This window comes from Tiliqua scincoides, chromosome 9, assembly GCF_035046505.1.
Source record: "Tiliqua scincoides isolate rTilSci1 chromosome 9, rTilSci1.hap2, whole genome shotgun sequence".
Taxonomy (NCBI): Eukaryota; Metazoa; Chordata; class Lepidosauria; order Squamata; family Scincidae; genus Tiliqua; species Tiliqua scincoides.
Genome location: NC_089829.1, coordinates 47038930 through 47062297, shown reverse-complemented (window position 1 = coordinate 47062297; position 23368 = coordinate 47038930). Strand labels below are relative to the sequence as shown.

General features: G+C 49.5%; 1 protein-coding gene across 1 annotated transcript; it reads left to right on the top strand.

The window, feature by feature from the left end:
- Positions 1-40: 40 nt before the first annotated feature.
- Positions 41-22712, top strand: LOC136660689 (cytochrome P450 2J2-like). The gene is made up of 8 exons (XM_066637997.1): positions 41-203; positions 7571-7723; positions 9246-9406; positions 9847-10020; positions 17113-17251; positions 20347-20534; positions 21864-22005; positions 22525-22712. The coding sequence occupies exons 1-8, from the start codon at positions 41-43 to the stop codon at positions 22710-22712; spliced, it is 1308 nt and encodes a 435-aa protein (XP_066494094.1).
- The last annotated feature ends 656 nt before the right edge of the window (positions 22713-23368 follow it).

Below are 23368 nucleotides of genomic sequence, written 5' to 3'. Positions count from 1 at the left end.
TCCTAGTGCCAGGATACTGACACTGGCTATTTTATTTCAGATGGCTCAAACATACGGTCCTGTCTTCAGTCTCTACATGGCAGAAACACACATGGTCTTTGTTAATGGATTTTCTTCAGTGAAAGAGGTTCTGGTGACGAAAGGCACAGAATTTGCTGGCAGGCCGATCGTCCCAATTATTGACTACATCTCTAACCTGAAAGGTATCTGAAAATAATCTCCAATGTACTGTTCTATTTGCAGTTAATACCTCTGCATCTTCTTGTGGACCTTGGTGTTACGCGCAATACTTAATGTGACTGGGCATTGTACAGGTTTTGCAGCCAGTATAATCTGGATGGATACAGTGGCAGTTTAACTTCATACCATTATGGATTAATTTGTATGCATCCTGTTTTAGAGTAGATGAGAAATATGTGGAAATGTGCCTTGTCTAAGTGCACTTCCAACTGCAAGCTTAACTTTTTTTGGTTGACCCCAGTGGGATTGGAAAACATGTGGAAGGAGAGAATCTTTCTTTTCCTCATCACACACCATTTCAAAGCCAAAAATTCCCCCCCCACTCCAATTCGCCTATTTGCAGCAATTTAAGAAATAGGCAATTCTTCATTTAAGTTGGCAATTTTCAGCTTAAAATCAGTTCTGGAGTGAACCAAATGTGCTTATACATTCTGATTCCAGCCTGGATGTGATGAACACCCTGTTTCTCCCTTTATTTTCTGCCAATTTTCCTTATAAGCTCCCAGGAGCTCCAGTGCAGATCCAAATAGCCCCAATGAGGCTGCTGCCATGCTACCCTGCTTGGGATGCAGCACAGGCTGGCCAGCCTGCCTGCTCCAGGACAGGTTAGTATTGGGCTATAAAGGCTAAATCCTATCCAATTTTCCAGTGCTGTTGCAGCTGTACCAATGGGGTGTGCACTGCTTTCTGTGGTGGGGAGGCAGCCACAGAGGCCTCCTGAAGGTATGGGAACATTTGTTCCCTTATCTCGGGGCTGCATTGCAGCTGTGCCGGTGCTGGAAAGTTGGATAGGATTGGGTCATAAGTTAATATAAGCACGGGAGTCTCCTCGTCCTCCCCTTGTGGGAGTACTTGCACATCAAAGAGGTTGTGGTGCGACATGATCAGTGGCACTGTGTTGCCAACACTGCTCATTTACACATAAGAACATAAGAACAGCCCCACTGGATCAGGCCATAGGCCCATCTAGTCCAGCTTCCTGTATCTCACAGCGGCCCACCAAATGCCCCAGGGAGCACACCAGATAACAAGAGACCTGCAAGGCTACCTGGGAATTGAAGTTAAGAACATAAGAACAGCCCCACCGGGTCAGGCCATAGGCCCATCTAGTCCAGCTTCCTGTATCTCACAGCGGCCCACCAAATGCCCCAGGGAGCACACCAGATAACAAGAGACCTGCAAGGCTTCCTGGGAATTGTAGTTAAGAACATAAGAACAGCCCCACCGGATCAGGCCAAAGGCCCATCTAGTCCAGCTTCCTGTATCTCACAGCGGCCCACCAAATGCCCAAGGGAGCACACCAGATAACAAGAGACCTCATCCTGGTACCCTCCCTTGCATCTGGCATTCTGACATAACCCATTTCTAAAATCAGGAGGTTGCGCATACACATCATGGCTTGTACCCCGTAATGGATTTTTCCTCCAGAAACTTGGCCAATCCCCTTTTAAAGGCGTCTAGGGTAGACGCCAGCACCACATCCTGTGGCAAGGAGTTCCACAGACCGACCACACGCTGAGTAAAGAAATATTTTCTTTTGTCTGTCCTAACACGCCCAACACTCAATTTTAGTGGATGTCCCCTGGTTCTGGTATTATGTGAGAGTGTAAAGAGCATCTCCCTATCCACTCTGTCCATTCCCTGCATAATTTTGTATGTCTCAACCATGTCCCCCCTCAAGCGTCTCTTTTCTAGGCTGAAGAGGCCCAAACGCCGTAGCCTTTCCTCATAAGGAAGGTGCCCCAGCCCCGTAATCATCTTAGTCGCTCTCTTTTGCACCTTTTCCATTTCCATTATGTCTTTTTTGAGATGCGGCGACCAGAACTGGACACAATACTCCAGGTGTGGCCTTACCATAGATTTGTACAACGGCATTATAATACTAGCCGTTTTGTTCTCAATACCCTTCCTAATGATCCCAAGCATAGAATTGGCCTTCTTCACTGCCGCCGCACATTGGGTCGACACTTTCATCGACCTGTCCACCACCACCCCAAGATCTCTCTCCTGATCTGTCACAGACAGCTCAGAACCCATCAGCCTATATCTAAAGTTGTGATTTTTTGCCCCAATGTGCATGACTTTACACTTACTGACATTGAAGCGCATCTGCCATTTTGCTGCCCATTCTGCCAGTCTGGAGAGATCCTTCTGGAGCTCCTCACAATCACTTCTGGTCTTTACCACTCGGAAAAGTTTGGTGTCATCTGCAAACTTAGCCACTTCACTGCTCAACCCTGTCTCCAGGTCATTTATGAAGAGGTTGAAAAGCACCAGTCCCAGGAAAGATCCTTGGGGCACACCACTTTTCACCTCTCTCCATTGTAAAAATTGCCCATTGACACCCACTCTCTGCTTCCTGGCCTCCAACCAGTTCTCAATCCACGAGAGGACCTGTCCTCTAATTCCCTGACTGTGGAGTTTTTTCAGTAGCCTTTGGTGAGGGACCGTGTCAAACGCCTTCTGAAAGTCCAGATATATAATGTCCACAGGTTCTCCCGCATCCACATGCCTGTTGACCTTTTCAAAGAATTCTATAAGGTTCGTGAGGCAAGACTTACCCTTACAGAAGCCATGCTGACTCTCCCTCAGCAAGGCCTGTTCGTCTATGTGTTTTGAGATCCTATCTTTGATGAGGCATTCCACCATCTTACCCGGTATGGATGTTAGGCTGACCGGCCTATAGTTTCCCGGGTCCCCCCTCTTTCCCTTTTTAAAAATAGGCGTGACATTTGCTATCCTCCAATCTTCTGGCACCATGGCCGTTTTGAGGGACAAGTTGCATACCTTAGTCAAGAGATCTGCAACTTCATTCTTCAATTCCTTAATAACCCTTGGGTGGATGCCATCAGGGCCCGGTGACTTATTGATCTTTAATTTATCAATGAGGTCTGAAACATCTTCTCTTTTAACCTCTATCTGACTTAACTCCTCGGTCAGGAGGGGCCGTTCGGGCAGCGGTATCTGCCCGAGGTCTTCTGCCGTGAAGACAGATGCAAAGAACTCATTTAATTTCTCTGCCATCTCTAAGTCTCCTTTTATCTCCCCTTTCCCTCCCTCACCATCCAGAGGGCCAACCGCTTCTCTGGCGGGTTTCCTGCTTCTAACATATTTGAAGAAGCTTTTATTATTCCCCTTAATGTTGCCGTCCATGCGTTCCTCATAGTCTCTCTTGGCCTCCAGTATCACCTTCTTACATTTCTTTTGCCACAGTTTATGTTCCTTTTTATTCTCCTCATTAGGGCAAGACTTCCATTTACGGAAGGAAGCTTCCTTGCCCTTCACAGCCTCTCTAACTTGGCTGGTTAGCCATGCAGGCACCCTCCTGGATTTAGTGGAACCCTTCTTTCTCTGCGTTATACACCTCTGCTGGGCCTCTATTACTGTTGTTTTAAGCAGCCTCCATGCACTCTGGAGAGACTGGACTCTTTTTACCCTCCCTTTCAACCTCCTTCTAACCAGCCTCCTCATTTGAGGGAAGTCCGCCCATCGGAAGTCAAGGGTTTTTATTAGAGATTTGCCTGGTATTCTTCCCCCAACGTGCACATCAAAACGGATCGCAGCATGATCACTGTTCCCCAATGGCTCAGTAACGTTTACATCTCTAACCAGGTCCTGTGTACCGCACAATATTAAATCCAGAGTTACCTGTCCTCTGGTGGGCTCCGTGACTAGCTGATCTAAGCCACAGTCATTTAGCATGTCAAGAAATCCAGTTTCCTTATCGTGACCAGAACACAAATTGACCCAGTCAATATGAGGATAATTGAAGTCCCCCATGATTACAACCCTGTCCCTCCTTGTCACCTCCCTGATCTGTTTCCTCATTTCAAGGTCCCCATCAGATTTCTGGTCTGGAGGATGATAGCACGCCCCCAGTATTACATCGCTGCACAAGCCTGGTAATTTAACCCACAGAGATTCTACGGTGGAGTCGGACCCACCTTCAATCTCTACTTTGCTGGATTCTATCCCTTCCTTAACATAAAGGGCCACCCCACCTCCAACACACCCCTGCCTGTCCCTCCTGTAGAGTTTATAGCCCGGGATTGCGGTATCCCACTGATTCTCCGCATTCCACCAGGTTTCTGTTATGCCCACTATGTCAATATTTTCCCTTGTCACCAGACATTCCAGTTCTCCCACCTTTGCTCGTAGACATCGGGCATTCGCATAAAAGCATTTATACACGGAATGCCCCAGGATGCGCTGCTTATTCGCTCCTTTGTCCCCGCATCCTCTCATTGTGCCAAAACGTCTATCACATCCCATCACGCTACCTTTCCCAATTTCTTCTCCTACCCTGCCTTTGTCTTGTTGTTCTCTAACCTCCCCATCCTCATCCCATAGGGATGAGGAGTCCCGAACCGGAAGCCCCTCGGCTCCTGTCGGCCTTCCCCCAGGGATCAGTTTAAAAGCTGCTCTGCCACCTTTTTAATGTTATGCGCCAGCAGTCTGGTTCCATTCTGGTTCAAGTGGAGCCCGTCCCTCTTGTACAGGCTCCGCTTGTCCCAAAAAGTTCCCCAGTGCCTAACGAATCTAAACCCCTCCTCCCTACACCACCGTCTCATCCACGCATTGAGACCCCTGATCTCCGCCTGCCTAGCTGGCCCTGCGCGTGGAACAGGTAGCACTTCAGAGAACGCTACCTTTGAGGTCCTGGCTTTCAGCTTCCTGCCTAAAAGCCTAAATTTGGCCTCCAGGACCTCCCAGCTACACTTGCCCACATCGTTGGTGCCGACATGCACCACAGCCGCTACCTCTCCCCCAGCACTGTCTACTAGCCTGTCTAGACGAGAAGTGATGTCCGCAACCTTTGCACCAGGCAGGCAAGTCACCATGCGGTCCTCACATCCGTCGCAAACCCCCCCTCTATGTTTCTAATAATCAAATCCCCCACTACAAGAAGCCCCCAACCCCCCTCCCGCCGAGGAGTATCCCGAGTGCGCTCGGATACGGGCCCATCCCCTGGAGAAGGGGTCCCCCCTAGGGGATTGTTTCCCTCCTCTCCAGGATGACGTCCTCCAGTCCCGAGACTTCCCACCCGGGCAGCCGAGGAGCTGCACGCCTGAGGTTGGGACGAAGCCTGATCGTCCTCAGAAGTCTCCCCACGGCCCTCCTCTGCCTGCCTGCGCTTCTCCAGGTCGGCCACCAAGGCTTCAAGGGAGCAGACGCGTTCCCTGAGACCCTGGAGCTCCTTGCACCGAGGGCACACCTATGACTTATGCCCCAGAGGCATATAATCATACATGTGGCACTCGATGCAGAACACTGGATAGCCCCCACCCTGCTGCTGGCTGTCTGACTGCATAGCTTTTTTGTTGTTGTTGTTGTTTTATTTAGGGGTCCTTTTATAAACCCTACACTGTATAGCACTTCTGGTCTTCACCACTCTGAAAAGTTTGGTGTCGTCCACAAACTTTGCCACCTCACTGCTCAACCCTGTCTCCAGGTCATTTATGAAGAGGTTGAAAAGCACCAGTCCCAGGACAGATCCTTGGGGCACACCACTTTTCACCTCTCTCCATTGTGAAAATTGCCCATTGACACCCACTCTCTGCTTCCTGGCCTCCAACCAGTTCTCAATCCACGAGAGGATCTGTCCTCTAATTCCCTGACTGTGGAGTTTTTTCAGTAGCCTTTGGTGAGGGACCGTGTCAAACGCCTTCTGAAAGTCCAGATATATAATGTCCACGGGTTCTCCCGCATCCACATGCCTGTTGACCTTTTCAAAGAATTCTATAAGGTTCGTGAGGCAAGACTTACCCTTACAGAAGCCATGCTGACTCTCCCTCAGCTGTACACTTGTATCTTGACTGTACAGCATGAGAGAGCCAGAGGGGATCACACAGTGGCATAGCTAACAATCATGTAGCCCGGTGCAAGCTCAAAACAATGCCCCTGAAGTCATGTCACAACTGGAAGTGATGTCATACCCAGGCTTCTGGAAAAAGTGAAAATTGAGAGAAAACCTGCCTCCTCCCCTAGAAGCTCACTGGCACAGCTAAGGCATCTATCTGCTACCTAGGCTCAAAGAAGATTTTGTAGCCACGACAAAATCAAATTGAATTAAGTAGGTAAGTAAATAAATGTGCCCCTATTGGTTAGAGACACTGTGCTGAGGTAAAGAGGGTTGGTTATTCTCCCGCTGCTAAATATAAGACGAGCATCACTTGAAAAAGTGCCACTTTACCCAGTTAGCAGGGGTTACTATATTATGACACATGGAAATGAAAGTGACTCATACTAACACCTTACTTGTTCCATGCTGTATTATAATAACATCTCATTGGCTCTCAGAACAATCAGTCTCATAGGTCAATTTTGAGTTAAAGAAATCAATTTTTTCTACCATAAGGCAGTTGTGTTTTCATTTTCTGGTTAATTGGCCACAACGTTTGATAGAATGCAGATATTCCAATGGGATTTGTTTCATTGCATTCTGCATTAAATTACCTTTTCAATGATATATAACATGATGGTATTATTCTTACATAGCAAGATTTTCACAATTTTGGTCACTAGTGTCAAGCTCAGGTTGTTGCCCCGGAAAGCATGTTGCCTGGAGCAACTGCTATCCCCTGCACCCCCTTAGCTATGCCACTGGGATCACATGACAGAATGCTCCCCCAAACCATAAAATTCTCAGCACAAAAGAAACTGGCCTAACAGGGAGAAGGACTAGAGACATCACGGCCCCAGGAATGAATCCCTACACTTGTCAGCGGTTGGAAGCCTGGCTCCTGGGACTAAGCTAGTACTGTCATATGGGCCCCCAGTCTCCAACTGGCACACCCACGACGGTATTTGGGACAGGATAATGATCAAGGATTCTGTTTGAAATTTAATTTTCTGTGTGCAAGATTGTGGGTGGGGTGTACGGAGGAGTGTTCCATTGTGGGAGCCTACCCCATCCATCTTCTTTTCATGGGCAGGAGGGAAAGGAAGTTACAGACTGGCACATATTGGGAAGAAGAGGGTTTGTCCAGATTGCCCATGGTCTGACAACCAGATCTGGAACCAGCCACCCATTAGGGCAGTGATTTTCAATCTTTTTCATCTCATGGCACACTGACATGGTACTAAAATTGTCAAGGCACACCAACAGTTTTTGACAATTGACAAGGCACACCATGCTGTTGGTGGGGGGCTCATATACCCCAATGATCCTATTAATAAATGACCCTCCACCAAATTCCTGTGGCACACCTGGGAACATTTCACGGTACACCAGTGTGACACGGCACAGTAGTTGAAAATGGCTGCATTAGGGAGATGCAGTTCAATGATTTTATGCCCACACTCAATCCTCACTCTCATGCTCCTGCAGGTATAATCTTGGCACATTATGGGCAGGTATGGAAAGAGCAACGAAAGTTTGCACTGACGGTTCTCCGGAATTTGGGACTGGGGAAGAGATCAATGGAGGAGAGGATCCTGGATGAGGCTACTTATTTGATTCAAGCATTTAAAGAAAACATGAGTAAGTGACACACAGTAGGTGACACAGATGAATGGTGGACATCTCCATATCACCATCATCCCATTTTAAACTGAATTTGGATGACCCACTGCCTTGAACTGGACACCACAATAGGGCCATGTATGGATGGATCCATGCCTTTTAACTTCTGGAATGTATGGAATGTTGAGGATGATGCAGAAAATAAAGATATTAGCCTCTATTACCCTTTAGTATTCTGGAGGTGGAGATTATGGTCAGGGAATGTATCCCATGAAGTTAATAAACTCCCCTCTCTGTGCTCTATGGGGAGTGCCCATGTAGAAGTAAAGGGAAACTCCCATTTCCAGAAATTACTACAAAGAATATTTAGATGCCTGCTTTACCACAGAGGTAGTTTACAAAGCTGTTTACACAGGGAAATAAATCAATAAATGTTGATTATCCCCCTTAAGAAATATTTAAGTTTATATCCTTTCAGCAGAAATTTCTCTGCCCCAACCAGCCCCAAACCAGGGAATTTTGGCATAGCAGGGAAAGTTTTCAGAAAGGCAGCAAATTAAAAAGATACCCCTTTTTCCTAATTCCCCTACAGAACTTCCCGGGCTCCACGTAAGGCTTAAACAGTGCTACTTTGGTTCCAGGCTGGTGGGAACCCTAATCCCTTGGCATTGCTAGTGGGGTGTGGGATGCACCAGGTGACACACACAGTGGGGGTAACACCACTACTGGCCAAATTTTTAAAATCTTGGTATTTTTGAATAATACCATCCTGTTATACATCACTTGATACATAATTTTATGCAGAACTCAATGAAACAAATGGTACTGAAATATATAACCAGAGGGGTTGAGCAATGGTGCATCACCACACCCACTGCCTGGGGCACTGCCCCGTTCACTGCATGGGAAGAAGTCCTTCATGGGGGTGACATGCTGGCCTCCCGCACCGGGTCATGCAAACCCTGGTGAAACCACTGCCCTGATCTGAAACATTCCTGGTAGGAGCCATAGATACACTAAAACACTTCACCATGGGTCCCCACTTATCGCTGAGAGCCCAATCCCACATTTTCCCCCACCGTAGCATGCAGCTGTGCCAAAACTGGCTGTGATGTATGCTATGGTGGGGGAGGGGCAGATCAGGCTTGGAAGCAGAAAGGGAAAATATTTTCCCTCACCCCTATTTAAGCAAACCAATCGCCAATGAGTCTTCTCAAACCTACACCAGCTCATTGGCTAGCGCAAGTCTGAGGAGACAAATGGAGCATCTAAGCTGCTGGGGGCGGGGGAAGCACCTCCACACAAGGATCCGGCTTTTAGTGTTCTAATCTAAAGGGGATGTGGTTGGCCAGGTCCATACTCAATTCCCTGCAATACGCAACATGATGAGGGTGGGGGGAAGTAGGGAGAGGCATCGTTTTCCAGACCCAACCCCCAATTTCAATGACGGATGTCTTTGTCTCTCTTAGTTACAAGGGACAATCAAATGCACGGACAAATCCATAACAAGTTCTCTTTTCTTTCCTTGTGCTTGGTCCAGGCGTACCCTTTGATCCCTATGATGTCATCGGCAGTGCAGTGACCAACATAATGTCCACCCTTGTGTTTGGGAAGCGGTTTGAATATGATGATGGCTCCTACAGGAACCTTTTGGAGTTGATAAATAAGAGTGCAAAACTAATAATAAGCCCCTGGACACTGGTAACTAACAGGAGTACAGAAAAGTTGCGTTGAGTGTTACTTTGAGTGTAAGAGACCATTTGCCTAGTGAAAGGCCATGCCTAATTTATTAAGAAAAACATGACTCCCATGCAAGAAAAGGTCTGTTGGATTAGGCCCAAGGCCATCTCATCCAGTTCCTGCTTCCCATAGCAGAGCACCAGCTGCCTCTGGGAATCCCACAAGCAGAAGAAAACAGCTTCCCTGCAGTTGGCACTCAGAATGCTGTGGAACGTGGGGTTCCTGGCAATCAGGGGGTTTGGCTTGAATGTAGGGTGTTGCTTGGCTATGGAGGCAGGTCTATGTCAGGTCTAATGAATTGCTGCTGCATTTCAAACTGTTTCACTACATCAGTGTGCAAACTTTGCCCAACCATGTAATATATTGCCCCTTAAACTAATTGTTTCTCCTCCTTGTGGCAGCTTTTCAATACAGTGCCATTTGTGAGGAAGCTTCCTCTTCCCCATCAAACACTATTGAAAGTAACAGAAGAGGTACTTGCTTTTTGCACAAGAGAAGTGGAAGAGCATAAGGCAACCCACATTCGCGGACAGCCCCGAGACTTCATTGACAAATATTTAGAAGAAATACAGAAGGTGGGCATCTCACTTCTCCTCCTGATTTTGCACGCAAGCTTTTCTCCTCTCTGCCACCGTATGCTGTAGTGTAGTGGCTGCAAGAATGACTTCCCTGCTTTGAATCTCAACTCTGCCAGAAAATCAGGAGTTTATGGCTTACCTGGGTAAGTCCTGTTCCTGGTGGAGACAGGGGGCATTCCTGACAGATGGGAACATCCTCATCACATCCTGTAGGCAGGTCAAAACCCAAAGGGTGGAGCTCCCTGTGCATGGGGACCAGGACCCAGACTAATAGCCGAGCCACAGTCCACAGAAAAAGCACTTTATAACATGAAAAAGGTTAACTTCATAGAAAAACGGTGAGGAGACACCCAGGATAGAAAACGAGAGTTTATTAGACCCCAAACAAGCAAAAAACTAACCTCATTGTGTGTTCAAACCTCAAACTGGACCAGAAAGGTACTGAGTCCAACGAGAATAGAAAAACGGGAGGGTGGAATGCCCCGTCTCCACCAGGAACAGTACTTACCAAGGTAAGCCATAAACTCCTGATTTCCCTGGTGGAGACGGGGGCATTCCTGACAGATGGGATCTCCCTGAGCAGTAATCCCTGAGTTGGGCGGGATCAGAAACAGAACACCTTAAACCTTAAGCACCTTTTGGAGGACTTTACATCCAAAGGCAGCACCCACAGAGGCACGAGAGCTAGCTTTATAGTGCTTCAGAAAGGTATGAGGTGATGACCAAGTGGCTGCTCTACAGATCTCAGACAAGGAGGCAATGCCATCAAAGGCGGCTGAAGTGGCTGCCCTCCTCAGCGAATGGGCTAGGATCCCTTTAGGAGGTTGGAGTCCCAAGGCTTCATAGGCCACAGAAATGCATGTTTTCAACCACCTAGCCAGAGTCACAGGAGAGACTTCCCCCCCTAGGGTCCTACCCTCGTGGGCTTTGAATAGAGCATCAGTCTTTCTAAAAGATTTAGTGTGCTTTGTGTAGAATTTGATAGCCATACGTACATCCAGCATGTGCCAGGACCTCTCTCTTAGATGTTTGGGATTCGGACAAAAAGAAGGTAGGACTAGCTCTTGTTGCCAGTGGAAAATCGAATTGACTTTGGGCAAGAAGGACGGGTCAGTCCAGAGAACCACACTGTCCTTATGAAAGATACAGAGTTTGGGATGAATAGACAGGGCTCCCAGTTCCAAGACTCTACATGCAGAGGTGATAGCCATATGGAAGGCAGTGTTTATGGATATCATTTTTAAACGAATTGTAGCCAGAGGCTCAAAGGGGGCACTAGACAGAGCTGTAAGAACTTTGAAAAGGTCCCAGGTTGGTATCCTGTGAATGGGGGGAGGGTTAAGAAGAGCCACCCCCTTTAAAAAACGCTTAACATGGGGATGCATCAGTAGAGACAGATGGCCTCCTGCTCCCAGAGTGCCTTGAATTGCTGCCACCTGGCGCCGCAGGGTGGAAGTCTTGAGGCCCTTCTCCAACCCATCCTGTAGGAAGTCAAGAATAACAGCAACTGACGGGGAAATGGGGTCAAGATCCTTTTCTCTGCACCACGAACAAACCTTTTCCACGTGGTTCTGTAAACCCTTCTTGTGGAAGAACATCTAGAGGATAGCATGGTGGAGATGACCCTCTCAGAGAAACTTAAGGCATTTAAGCTCTAGCCTTTCAACTTCCACGCAGTCAGATGGAACCTGTGTGACTGTGGATGATGTAGTGGGCCCTGGGAGAGAAAATCTGCTCAGTGAGGAATTTTCCAAGGGGGGGGGGGGAGAACTGACAACAGTAGGAGGTCTGGATACCAGGGTCGCCTTGGCCAGTTTGGGGCGACTAGGACCACTGACGCCCTGTATAGCCTTATTATTCTGAGCACCTGTGCCAGAAGAGGAACTGGGGGGAAAGCGTAAAGAAGACCCTTGGGCCAAGGGGTCGACAGTGCGTCGATTGCCTCCGCCCTCGGATCCTCTGTCCTGGAAAAGAATCTTTCCACTTGGGCGTTTTCGCTTGTGGCGAACAGGTCCAGGACTGGGAGGCCGAAGCGGGTTGTGATTTCTGAGAAGGTCTGAGGATGCAGACTCTATTCGGCCTCCGCAAGCCTTCTCCGACTTAGCCAATCTGCCTCTACATTTGTTTTTCCTGCCAGGTGTTGGGCGCTTAGAGATAGATTTCTTTCTGCCCACTGAAGAATCAGGCTTGCCTTCCTCATAAGTTGCCTTGACCGTGACCCCCCTTGGTGGTTCAGATAGGCTTTGGCTGACACACTGTCAGTCCTGACCAGGACGTGTTCCTGAAGATGTGACTCAAAATGGGCAAAAGCTAGCCAGATCAATCTCAATTCCAGCAAATTGATGCTGAGGGATGCTTCCTGAGAGGACCAATGCCCTGAACCAGTCTTCCATTCAGATAGGCTCCCCATCCTAATAGATGGGCATCTGTGGTAAGAACTAGTTTGGGATGGATGTGGAGACTGAGCCCTCGGGCTAACCGGTTGTCGGTCATCCACCATTGCAGGTCCCTCTTCAGAGGCAAGGGGACCTGAAGCCTGATCTGGGACCGTCTCTCTATTAGCTTTGCATAAGGGGACAGAACTGCTGCAGTTTCCAAGTGTGAAAGCATGCCCAGTTGACTAGTTGGAGGCATGAGATCAGCATCCCCTGAAGCCTGGCAAGTGACAGTAGTTTGGTGTGTGTGTCCCTCCTAACCTTGTGTAGCTATTGTAGGATCTTGTGTTGTCTGTCCTGTGATAGGAAAGCTCGGAAAGTCTGGGTGTTGAACTGCACACCCAGATGTTCCAGTACTTGTGAGGGTGTCAGGACACTCTAGATTCACTGATGACAAACCCATATTGCCTGAGGCACTGTACTGTAAGTGTGGTGTGCAACTGAACTAAATCCCTGGACGATGCTTTGATCAAGATGTCGTCCAGGTAAGGAAAAAAGATGCAGACCCTGTAGCCTGAGGTGTGCTATCAGGGTAACTAAGACTTTGGTGAACACCCTGGGCCAACCCGAAAGGGAGAGCACGGTACTGCAGGTGAAAGAACCATAGGAGAACCTCAGGTATCTACGGTGTTCCCTGAGGATGGGAACATGAAGATATGCCTCTGATAGGTTGGTAGAAGAAAGGTAGTCTGCCATCTGAAGGGCTGAGGAAATGGTCTGGACTGTTTCCACCTTGAATTTTCTTTTGATCAGAAACAAATTCAGCCATTTCAGATCTAGGATCCCCCGCAATTTTGTTTTGGCACTAGGAAAAAGGCTGAATAGACCCCCGAGTTCCTTTCCGGTATGGGAACCTCCTCTACCACCCCTATGGTGAGGAGGTGGTTGATGGCTTCTAGCATGGCTGAGTGCTTTGCAGGAACCCTGGAAGGGGGGACCTGCCAGAACCTGTCTTGAGGTTTCCCGAGAAATTCTAGAGAGTAACCTCTGGAGATGGTTTCTAGAACCAAAGTGATTTGATGCCAGAGGGGGGCGAATTGCAGAAGCTGGAAACCGACTGGAACTGAGGGGGAAGGAGGTCTGGCATCATGCAGATTTGTCCTTGGAGGACCTGGGATGTGAATTGGCCCCCTGAGAAGGGAGGAATTTTCCCTGTTTCTGGGGAAACCTGCTCTTGTGCCACCTGGGCTTGAATCGAGCTTGCTCTCTGGATTTGCCTGAGACACAAAAGGAGCAAAAAGGCGGGATGGGTCTGAATTTTACCTGACTTTTGGGTGCAGAAGGCAAGACCTTTCGCTTGTCCCTATTTTCCACCAGAACAGGTTCAAGAGACTGACTGAATAGCTTACCTCCAACAAAAGGGGTAACTATCAGCCTGCTTTGCGAACCAGGATCTGCGTCCCAAGAGCGAAGCCACAGGTTGCATCTAGCCACTACATTGGAGGCCATGGCCCTGGACAAGAACTGGAGAGTGTCCAGGGAGGAGTCTGCTGTGAATGCTACTGCCAGGGAGATCTTTTTGAGAGAGTCCTTGACAGCCTTAGGAAGAGAAGGGTTGGAGTTAGAGAGCTCATCAATCCAAAGAAAAGTGGCCCTTGCAAAGATAGAATTGGCCGCTGCTGCTCTCAGGGTAAAGGAGGAGGCTTCGAAGGCCCTTTTAAGAGCGGCCTCAATCCTCTTATCAGAGGGATCTCAAGGTCTTCCCTGCCCTTTGGATGGAATGATAGCACTGGTGGCCAAAGCTGCCACTGGAGCATCCACGGAAGGTGTCCTAATTTTCTCAAGAATCTCTTTGGGGAGGGAGTAGAATTTGTTGACTAATCTAGCATCCCTCCTGCCATGCAAAGGTGTTTTCCACACAGATTCCATTGCTTTAAGGAAGGCCTCAGGGAAAGGGATTTCCGCCTGGCAGAGGGGCCCTTGGGGAAACAGAGGCTGACCTGGAGGACAGTGCAGCTGAGCCAGATTCAACATCTGTGGATGCATTGAGGCTCAAGGCTCTGATTACCTTCTCCAACACCCTGGGTAGGAATTCTGCTGGAAATAGGCGATTCACGTTGGAGTCAGCACCTCCCTGGTCCTCCCCAGACAATTCTCCTTCTTCTCTAGAGGAGTGTTCCTCAGAAGAACTGAGTTCAAGGCCCCCATGTCCCATGGCAGCAACTGGCGCTTGGACTTGGTAGCATGTGTGGCTCCCTGTGGCTTAGAGTGTTCAAGACTATTCTCACGCCTGGGGGCATCAGAGTCTGAGGCAGCGGAAAAATCAGACCCCTGTGGGGCTAAGGGTGGGCAGGGAGGGATTCTGAGACGTTTAGCCTTGCCCTTGCCCTTGTCATTGGAGGACTGCGATGGTTGAGCGGCAGAGCTGTGTGCAGCCAACCTGGCATCTATAAGTCCCTCCGGTCATTGCATAATGTGTTCTCTGTCTGCACTCCCTATGGAAGAAGGGGTTGCAGGAGTCTTCGGTGCCTTCTGAGTGGGTGCCAAAGATTTGGCTAATCTGGGTATACTTGAAGTGCCCAGGTCAGGCAGGCTGGACTCAGAATTCACGTCAGAAGACAGGGTGAGCTCAGAAGAAAAAATTAGCAGTTAAAAAATGGGGGGGGGGGCAGGGGCCAAAAAACACTCAACAATTTAACAGCCTAAGCCAAGATGCAAAAGGGGGTACTTCAAAATTGACCCAGACCAGGTCTCACAACAGTTGTACCAGCCAGAGCCAAGACACAAACAAGGTCCCTAAAATGGCTTCCCAGCCCTTGCTGGTTACAGTTTTGGCGGGAAAGGCGGGACCAGGCAGCAGCAGGCAGCGCAAAATGGTGCCCGCACCTCCGTGGAGGCGCCTGAAGCCGGGGTTTGTGGGGCAGACCTGGGCGCTCAAGGAAGGGGTCTGCCTGGTCTTACCCAGGATGCTGCGTTAGCGCTGGGGAGACCTGGGGGGGAAATTCACAGCCCCCGCTTCCCCGCCACCACCTCTGAGAGGCACGGACTAGGCGCACCAAAAGGGCTGCTGCGTCCCCAGAGGTGGGCGCGGGGCTGCCGCACTTCAGGGACCTCGGAGCAGCAAGGCACGGAGGAGGCTGGAAGCGCTGCTGAGTGGAGTGTGCCTGCCTGCTGCGGAGAAGCCTCTGCCGCCCCAGCCGAAGAGCCGAGGGGGGAGGAGAAGGCACAGGAGAGGAGGAAAAGGGCGTGCTGTGCAGGAGAGCTCCAAAGGGCGACCAGCCTGTGTTCGAGGCAGGAACGATCTGGGTCCTGGTCCCTGCGCACACGGTGCTCCATGATTTGGGTTTTGACCTGCCGACAGGATGCGGCGAGGGACATTCCCATCTGTCAGGAATGCCCTGTCTCCACCAGGGAACTGAACAGCAGTCCGATCCTAAATAACCTCCCGTGTGGCAATATAGTGATAGTAGTAGGGCCTCTGCTGTATCCCATTTTGGATACTGGAGGTCTCCTCGTGGTAAGGGGACACTTGTCCCTTTGCTCTAGGGTAAGTTCCAGCAGCAGCCATGCAGGGCCTAAGAGAGGAGGGTACAGGGAGTAATGTGTATCTGGGGTCAGGATCAAAAAGGGGACCCAGTAACCAAACGAGGGGGTCCAGAAGTTTCCTGGGATTTTACAGTTTCCAATCTCACCTGGACTTGCTACCCATGTGGGATGCTGGGGACACTACTTGGGCTCAGGCGCAAGGCAGCTGCCACGAGCCATATGTGCCAGGCCAAGAAATGCATACATGACTGAGTGTCAAATCTGGGAGGAAATGGGCCTGCCTGCTATAATAGCACCTTGGCTTGTGGATTCACTAACCATGAAGGAGTGTCTGGTTGCTCAGGGACACTGCTGCAGGGCTACAACTGCTGCAGAGGCAGGTTTTGGAGCACACGGGCCACTTTCCATTCTGATGTGAGCCTGGGGCACAAGCCTAATCAGGTCTACTCAGAAGTAAGTCCTATTTTGTTCAATAGGGCTCTCAGGAAAGTGTGGTTAGGAGTGCAGCCTAAATATGATAATGCTAACTTCCTGGAATAAATCTCTATATTTAAAAGATTTTAGAGAAACTTAGGAGTGTTTGGGTTTCCGTATCACTGTACATGGTGTTGGCAACTACATACTGTAATACAGAAACCCAAACACACTCCTAAATCTCTCTAAAATCTTTCCACCTCCTGTGCAGGCTCACCTGCTCCAACAGGTCACCAGCATGAGTAGAGTTGCCAGAGCACCTTCATTCCTGCTTTGCAGCAGCCAGCAAATGTGTTACAGGTGATCTGCTGGCAGGGCAGCTATACGTGATAGGGCTGGATGTGGCCTTAGGCATGCCTTTTCCTCTCAGGCTCAGTCATCTGCACTCTGGGCACAATAATACTGCACTATTATTCTGAATGTTTGCTGGTGTGACAGAACAGATATGCAGATCATCACTTCCCTGATATGAATCTTAGGTGACCCTGGACAAGCCAATTCATCACTGCCACAGTCTTCCCCATCTGCTTGATGGATATAATAATACTTACTAAACATACAATGTGGTTCTTTGGACCACATCCAGGTAATACATGTGAAGCACTTTGCACCCTCAGACAACGTTGTGCCTTGATGTATGTATTACCTCAAATCATGTTTCAATTTTCTCTCTTTTCTTTTCAAATAAATAAAGTCAGAGAATAAAGGATTGGGTTTCGAAGACAGCAAGCTGTTAGTGGTTGTGTCTGATCTGTTTAGTGCTGGATCTGAGACGACGGCAAGAACCCTTCAGTGGGCTTTGCTCTATATGGTGGCTTTCCCGGAGATCCAAGGTAGGTAGAGACCAAAGAGTCTATGGGCCAACGAATGCTTTAAGAAGAGTAAGGAAGGAATGGACCTGAAACAAAAATTTCCTCTTAAATGCCAAAGTTTTTTTGCCATGGTCCTATTTGGGTATGGGATATGGCTGGGGTTCATCGTTGGACATGCTGTAAGTCAATGAGACATGTGACAAGGATCACAAGGAAAAGCAAACCACCCTACCATTCTGCCCCCTTCCCCCAGCCAGGCAATTTCATAGATTTACCTATTTTTTGCTCCATAAGACGCACCTGACCATGACGCACCTAGTTTTTAGAGGAGGAAAACAGGATCCTGCAGGTGCCGCCCGGGTGGGCGAAGCCTCACACGGTCCCAGCAGCTGCGGAGCCAGGCAGCGGCAGGTGAAGGGCAACTCGTGCGCAGAGCTGCTGCGGAGGGAGGGATCCTCGCCCCGCGCAGGAGAAGCGCTGCCTCCTCCCAACAGCCCTGCGAGGTGGGACGGCGGAGCGGCAGTGCCCCAGCCCCATTCTTCTGGCGGACAGGCAGCATCCCTCCCCTGGGCGCCTGGCCGGCTCCGAGAAAGCCCACCGGCCGCAGGGACCGGGCCCGCCCACGGGAGGAGGCACACCAGTGAGCAGAGAGCGGGCCAGGCCAGGCCAGGCACGTGCGCCGCTGCTCGCCCCACAGCGCCGCCGGCGCCCCCAGGCGGCAGCACCAGCAGTGGCTCCGCGGCGGCAGCCCCTCCGCAGCGAAGCCCAAGAGTGTGGCGGCCGTGAAGTTTGCCAAGCAGCGGGAAATTTCCGCGGCTCGGCGCACTGCTCGATGGGGCGGGCGCACTCCCGGCTGGGCACCGCCGGTCTTACCTGGGCGAGGGCTGCGGGGCGAGGGGCGGGCGGGCGCTCCGGCCTCAGGGGCAGCGCATCTCCTAGTGGCAGCGGTGGCGGCTCCCAGCCGAGCCCGGCAGCGGGCGGAGCGAGAGGCAGGCGGGAGGCGAGCTCTCACCAGCGTGAGGGCAGCAGCCAGCCCAGCCCAGCCCAGCCCCGGCTTCCCTTTCTTATCTGGCTGCAGGCTTCCCCACGGCATCATTAAGGTCCTCAATGTGCACTCTTTTTTGCAGTATTCGCTCCATAAGACGCACACACTTTCCCCCCACTTTTTTGGGGGGAAAAAGTGCGTCTTATGGAGCGAAAAATACGGCATGTCTTAATTTATTTTACTCCAGTTTTTGTCTAAGGGCACAATCCTATCCTGTGCAGGAACAGGCAAGCCAGGAGGCTTGTGCTGTATCCGGCGCAGGATAGGGGCCAAAAGTGGCTCAGTCAGAGGCAAGGGGAAACTTCCACCACCTCTTGAGCTGGTGCAAGTTCGAGGAGAGTGGAGTGGCTTGAAGCCGCTCCATTCTCCCAGGGAACGGGGGTTGGGATCAGGAATAACTGCCAGATTCTAGCCCTGCCTCCTGCCTGCCTAATCCCCAGCCCCCCCACCCCCACCTACACCACCACCGATCTACCAGCCGGGCTGATGCAAACCTCGGTGCCTCTGTCAGTGCGGAGGCTTGTTCCAGCCTCCACAGGCTGGCATGCCACTGCTAGCCGACTCCCAAGGAGGCACACACGTGCCTTACAGTACGTTTGCAATCCTCCTGGACCAGCACAAGGGACTTGTGCTGGCCCAAGCCCAGGACGGGATTGCGCCCTATATTGGTTCCCAGAGTGGCTTCCAAATAAAATCACAACGAAAGGAGGTGTAACACAGTTAATGATCTGTGAGTGGGAGGAACAATAACTTCTGATGCCTGGCAGTTGATGCCAAGATGGGGGTGATGGGAACTATAAAATATCTTTAAAAGAAATGCATGTCATCGGCCAAATATTAGACTTCTTCCTTCAGAGGGAGAAGGCACAGGGAGCTGTAGGTGGGTATGGCTGGTGGCAAGGATGCCAATGCACAGAAGCAGCCCCTTCCATACAAACTACTGAGTCATCTAGCAGGTACTGATGTAGTGGAGGTTTGTTCCAGGCTCTTCCCACCAGAGGGACAGGGGGAAAGGAGTTCAGCTGGACTTAGGGCTTGATCTTACTTGGCCTCCACCAGCCCAACACTGTTGCACTGTGTCACAACATGCCTGTGACACTTATTGCTGGGTCAGCTCTGGTGCTAGCTCAGTATGGGCCAGAGCTGAGCCAGCACCAGGCGGGAGAGTGGCGACTGCCACCTGGAGCTCTGGGCAAGTGCCTGGAAGCAGAATGGTAAGTCTGGGCAGGGGGAGGGTGGGGAGAAGGCGTGGCAGGGAAGGGAGCAGGGTGGGAGGGGTGCAAATGGTGGCAGGCCCTGCCACCATATCCTAACCTCCTTCCCAGCCTGGGAGAGCCAACATGGGTCTCCTTGAATCTGCGCCTTCTCAATAGTGCGTGCAGATCTGAGGAGACCCATCAGGGCTGCCTGGGGATTACACAGGGTAAAGCATAAGTTCCCTTACCCTGAGTAGACCCCGCGCTGCTTCCCAGCCCCATGGGATGCAGCAGTAGCCATTTTGGTGCTGCTGCAGCCCTGTGTGCTGGGAAGCACAGGATTGGTCTACTCAGCTCTTTCTTTTGGGTTTCCCTTAGGAGTGAAACAGACTAAAGCAGAAAGTGGTTTGTGAGCTGGTCTGGTTAATTTCACCAGTGCACTGATCAGGACCATGGTGGGAGGATTGGGGACAAACTGCATCAGGACCAAAGGGGGCACCTCTCCAGAATGTTCCCAATCTGGAGCATTCTCACACCCAGGCTAATCTGCTATCAGCATCAATGGAATGATTTTTTCCTTAATAAAGAGCAGCTATGTGGAGAGAGATCCAGATCAAAGGCCATTTCCCCTCTATTCAGAAGTGTAAATTTAGTTACAAAAACTCCTGCAACCAGGAGTGAGCATCAAAAATCAGGCATACTGTTCACTCTGCTTGTGCAGGTATCATGCCTTCTGTTCCAGCCCATGTCTCTGGACAAGTCTGGAGGTTCTTTTTGGGTTCCGAGGATGAAGCATGTCTCATCTGTCATAAAATAACTTTATTGATCTAAAATCTAAGAGCATATGCATGGTGATGGAGATGTTTGTTTCTTAGAGAAAAGTCAAAAGGAAATTGACACCATTCTTGGAGAGAACACATGCCTGAAGTACAAAGATCGGGGAAAACTGCCTTACACAAATGCAGTGATTCATGAAATTCAGCGATTTTCAAATGTTCTACCCCTGGGAGTAGCCCATGCTCCCATCAAGGATGTGCAGTTTCATGGATATACAATCCCAAAGGTAAAATCTGAAGCATTTAGATGAGAATTATGAAGCAAGCATTGGTGATCCCATTTCTGGGAATCAATTGGTCTTGAGTCAGATCTTAAAGAAGTAGAATCTTGGTATTCAGCAAATTGGTTGGGGACACCCCTGTTCACTCTTGTCTTTACCGCTTTTCTTCCTGCTTCTGCTCTGGGATTGGAAGATGGGGATACAGTGGGAAGGAGAGAAGACTGGTCTGTCAAAGGAAAGCACAGCTCCATAAAAAGGAATAAATGTAGCAAGATGAGCACATGTACATGTGCCTGCTCCATGTTGTAGAGCAGTGAGAAGTTCCAGGTACAGCTTCCTTTAGAAAACAGGAAGCTTATAGTGTTTCTGTTTATAAACTATTATGTTTATACATCATATAAACATAATGTGATATGTGCATTATTAAGAAAAAAATTCAGGTTTGAGATTTTGGACAGATTAGGTAGCATGTGCTCCTACAGGCAACATCCATTCCATCATCAACATCAAGAATACATTTGATAGCTGCCAATTTCTTCTCTGAGCTTCCATTGCAGTCTCTCTCACACATCAAATCCTGTCTCAGAGGCCTGGCCCCTGCTTTTTCAGAAGGCTGAGTCTGCACAGCCACATCTGCTATCTCTACTTCCTGCAGCATCTGCCATCTCCACTTCTAGGCAGAAAAGTGCTTTGCAGTCCTCGTGGCAGTAGAGTTAAGGTCCACATGCTATACTGTGTAATATCAAGAGTCTCCAATGCCCCAGCACACCAGTCTTCTCTCCTTCACCCTTCCTCTTCCACTCCATTCACATTTTTCTTTTGCAATCCAGAGAGCATGAGGAGGAAGAGAAAGAGCAAGAAGGCTGATGGAGGTAGGTACCCCCACCAATTTGCTGCCTGATGTAAACACTTGGGTGGGTCTCATGGATGGGCTGACCCTATGGAAATCGAGCAGAAAAGGAAGTGTGGAGGAGAGAACAGTGAACCAGAGCATCCACTTCCACCTATCCCCCTTCCCCTATAAATCCAGGGGGGGAGAAGCCCAAGGAGTAGTAGCAGTGGAAGATGAGGATGGAGATGGAAAAGGTGGATGTGGGAAGCAGAGGTGATGGTCCTCACCCCACCAAATGAAGGCTTGTCTAACTCATGGATTGGCAGGACCCAGTTTAACCCTTTCCCTGCTGGCTACATTCCCCCTCAGACTTGCCTTCCTTAATCTGCTTTTCTCCAAAATGGGAGAGATGAGGGGGGAAAATGCTTCATGTGACACAGAAGAACAATTAGGAGTGATTTTCAGAGGGGAAAACAATCTTGTGCTTTTCTTGGTTTTCGCAGGGAACCATGGTTTTCACCAATTTAGTTTCTGTCCATCATGACAAGACTCAGTGGAAGTACCCCTGCGAGTTCAACCCCTCCAACTTCCTGAACGATGAGGGAGACTTCCTGAAGCCAGAGGCCTTCATGCCTTTCTCGGCAGGCATGTTCTTTCCTTCTCTGTGACTCTTTTTAGCAGAGTTTTTACCAATTAATGAGTAGCAGCTGAAGAGTGTGCCATGCAACCACAGGGCTGCTCTTCTCAACTCCAAGCCTAGAAGCCGGTTGCGGACCTACCACTGGGTTCTGTGGGGCAAACGCCCCAGGACAAGGCTGTAGGACCCCGCAGAAGCCTCTCTGATGCTCCCGATGGGGTTGGAAACTGTGCTTCCTGTTTTCCAGAAGCACAGTTTATAGCATCAGGGAACCTCAGAGAAGCTTCCCCAATGCAGCTCTGGGTCGCATGAGACTCAGTGAGCCTCAGGTGAGTGGGGGGGGGATTTTCATGCAGGGGAGTGGCGACAGCCCGCAGGGGGATGCCATTGCAGACCTCTGCCTTTGGGCGTGGGGCTGGGGAGGTCCACTGCTGCTAGCAGCTCCTGATGTTGACAACTGTGAACAATACAAAAGGTGGTGCTTAGGGCTCTTACAAACCTAACTTGGCCTTTACCTTTCATTTCAGGCCCAAGGATGTGCTTGGGAGAGAACTTGGCTCGGATGGAGTTATTCCTTTTCTTTACCAGCATTCTGAGAAGCTTCCAGGTATTCTGGCCGGATCAGTCAAAGGCACCAGACTTAACGCCCAACTTCGGACTCACACAGTTCCCAAATCACTTTAAGGTAGCACTGAAATGTCGTCAGCAGACATGAGCAGCTCTGTGCCAGACTTGGAACATTCAAGTCAAGTCTATTTTATTGTTTACAATCATAAGTGATCACACCTGAAATCACAATATCAGCTAAGCAGAATAAAGACGTCAATGGCAGAAAAGATACAAATATTTATATTACCGTTCCATACCTAGTGGCACTTCAGCTGGTGTTGCTGGGTGGGCTTTCAAAAACACAACACATACACACAAGGGGAAATCTACTTTTTATTGTGGTATCCTGATGAGGGTAGTGTTGTGGCTAATTTTTAATAAGGAGACTTAACATCAATTTCCCTGGAACACTTGGAGGAGAATTTACATTCCAGGTACCCGGGAGCTTCTGAAACCAATGCAACAAGGTGGTCCACAGAGACAGCCCAAACTGGGAGGGTACATGAGATTATATGTGAAATTCAGATCAATATACATTGATTGATTACAACTGACCAATCTGCTCAATGTTAAACCAGATCGGCGTGTAACACCTTGAATGTAGTGGTTCTTGAAAGAGAGAACCTTCTTTCAATTTGTAAAAATCCCTGCGTGGATTTAATAAGCCTGCCTATGTAAACCGCCTTGAATAAAGTCTTGAATAAAGACCAAGAAAGGCGGTATATAAATACTGTTTATTTTTATTTTTATTTTTATTTGCAA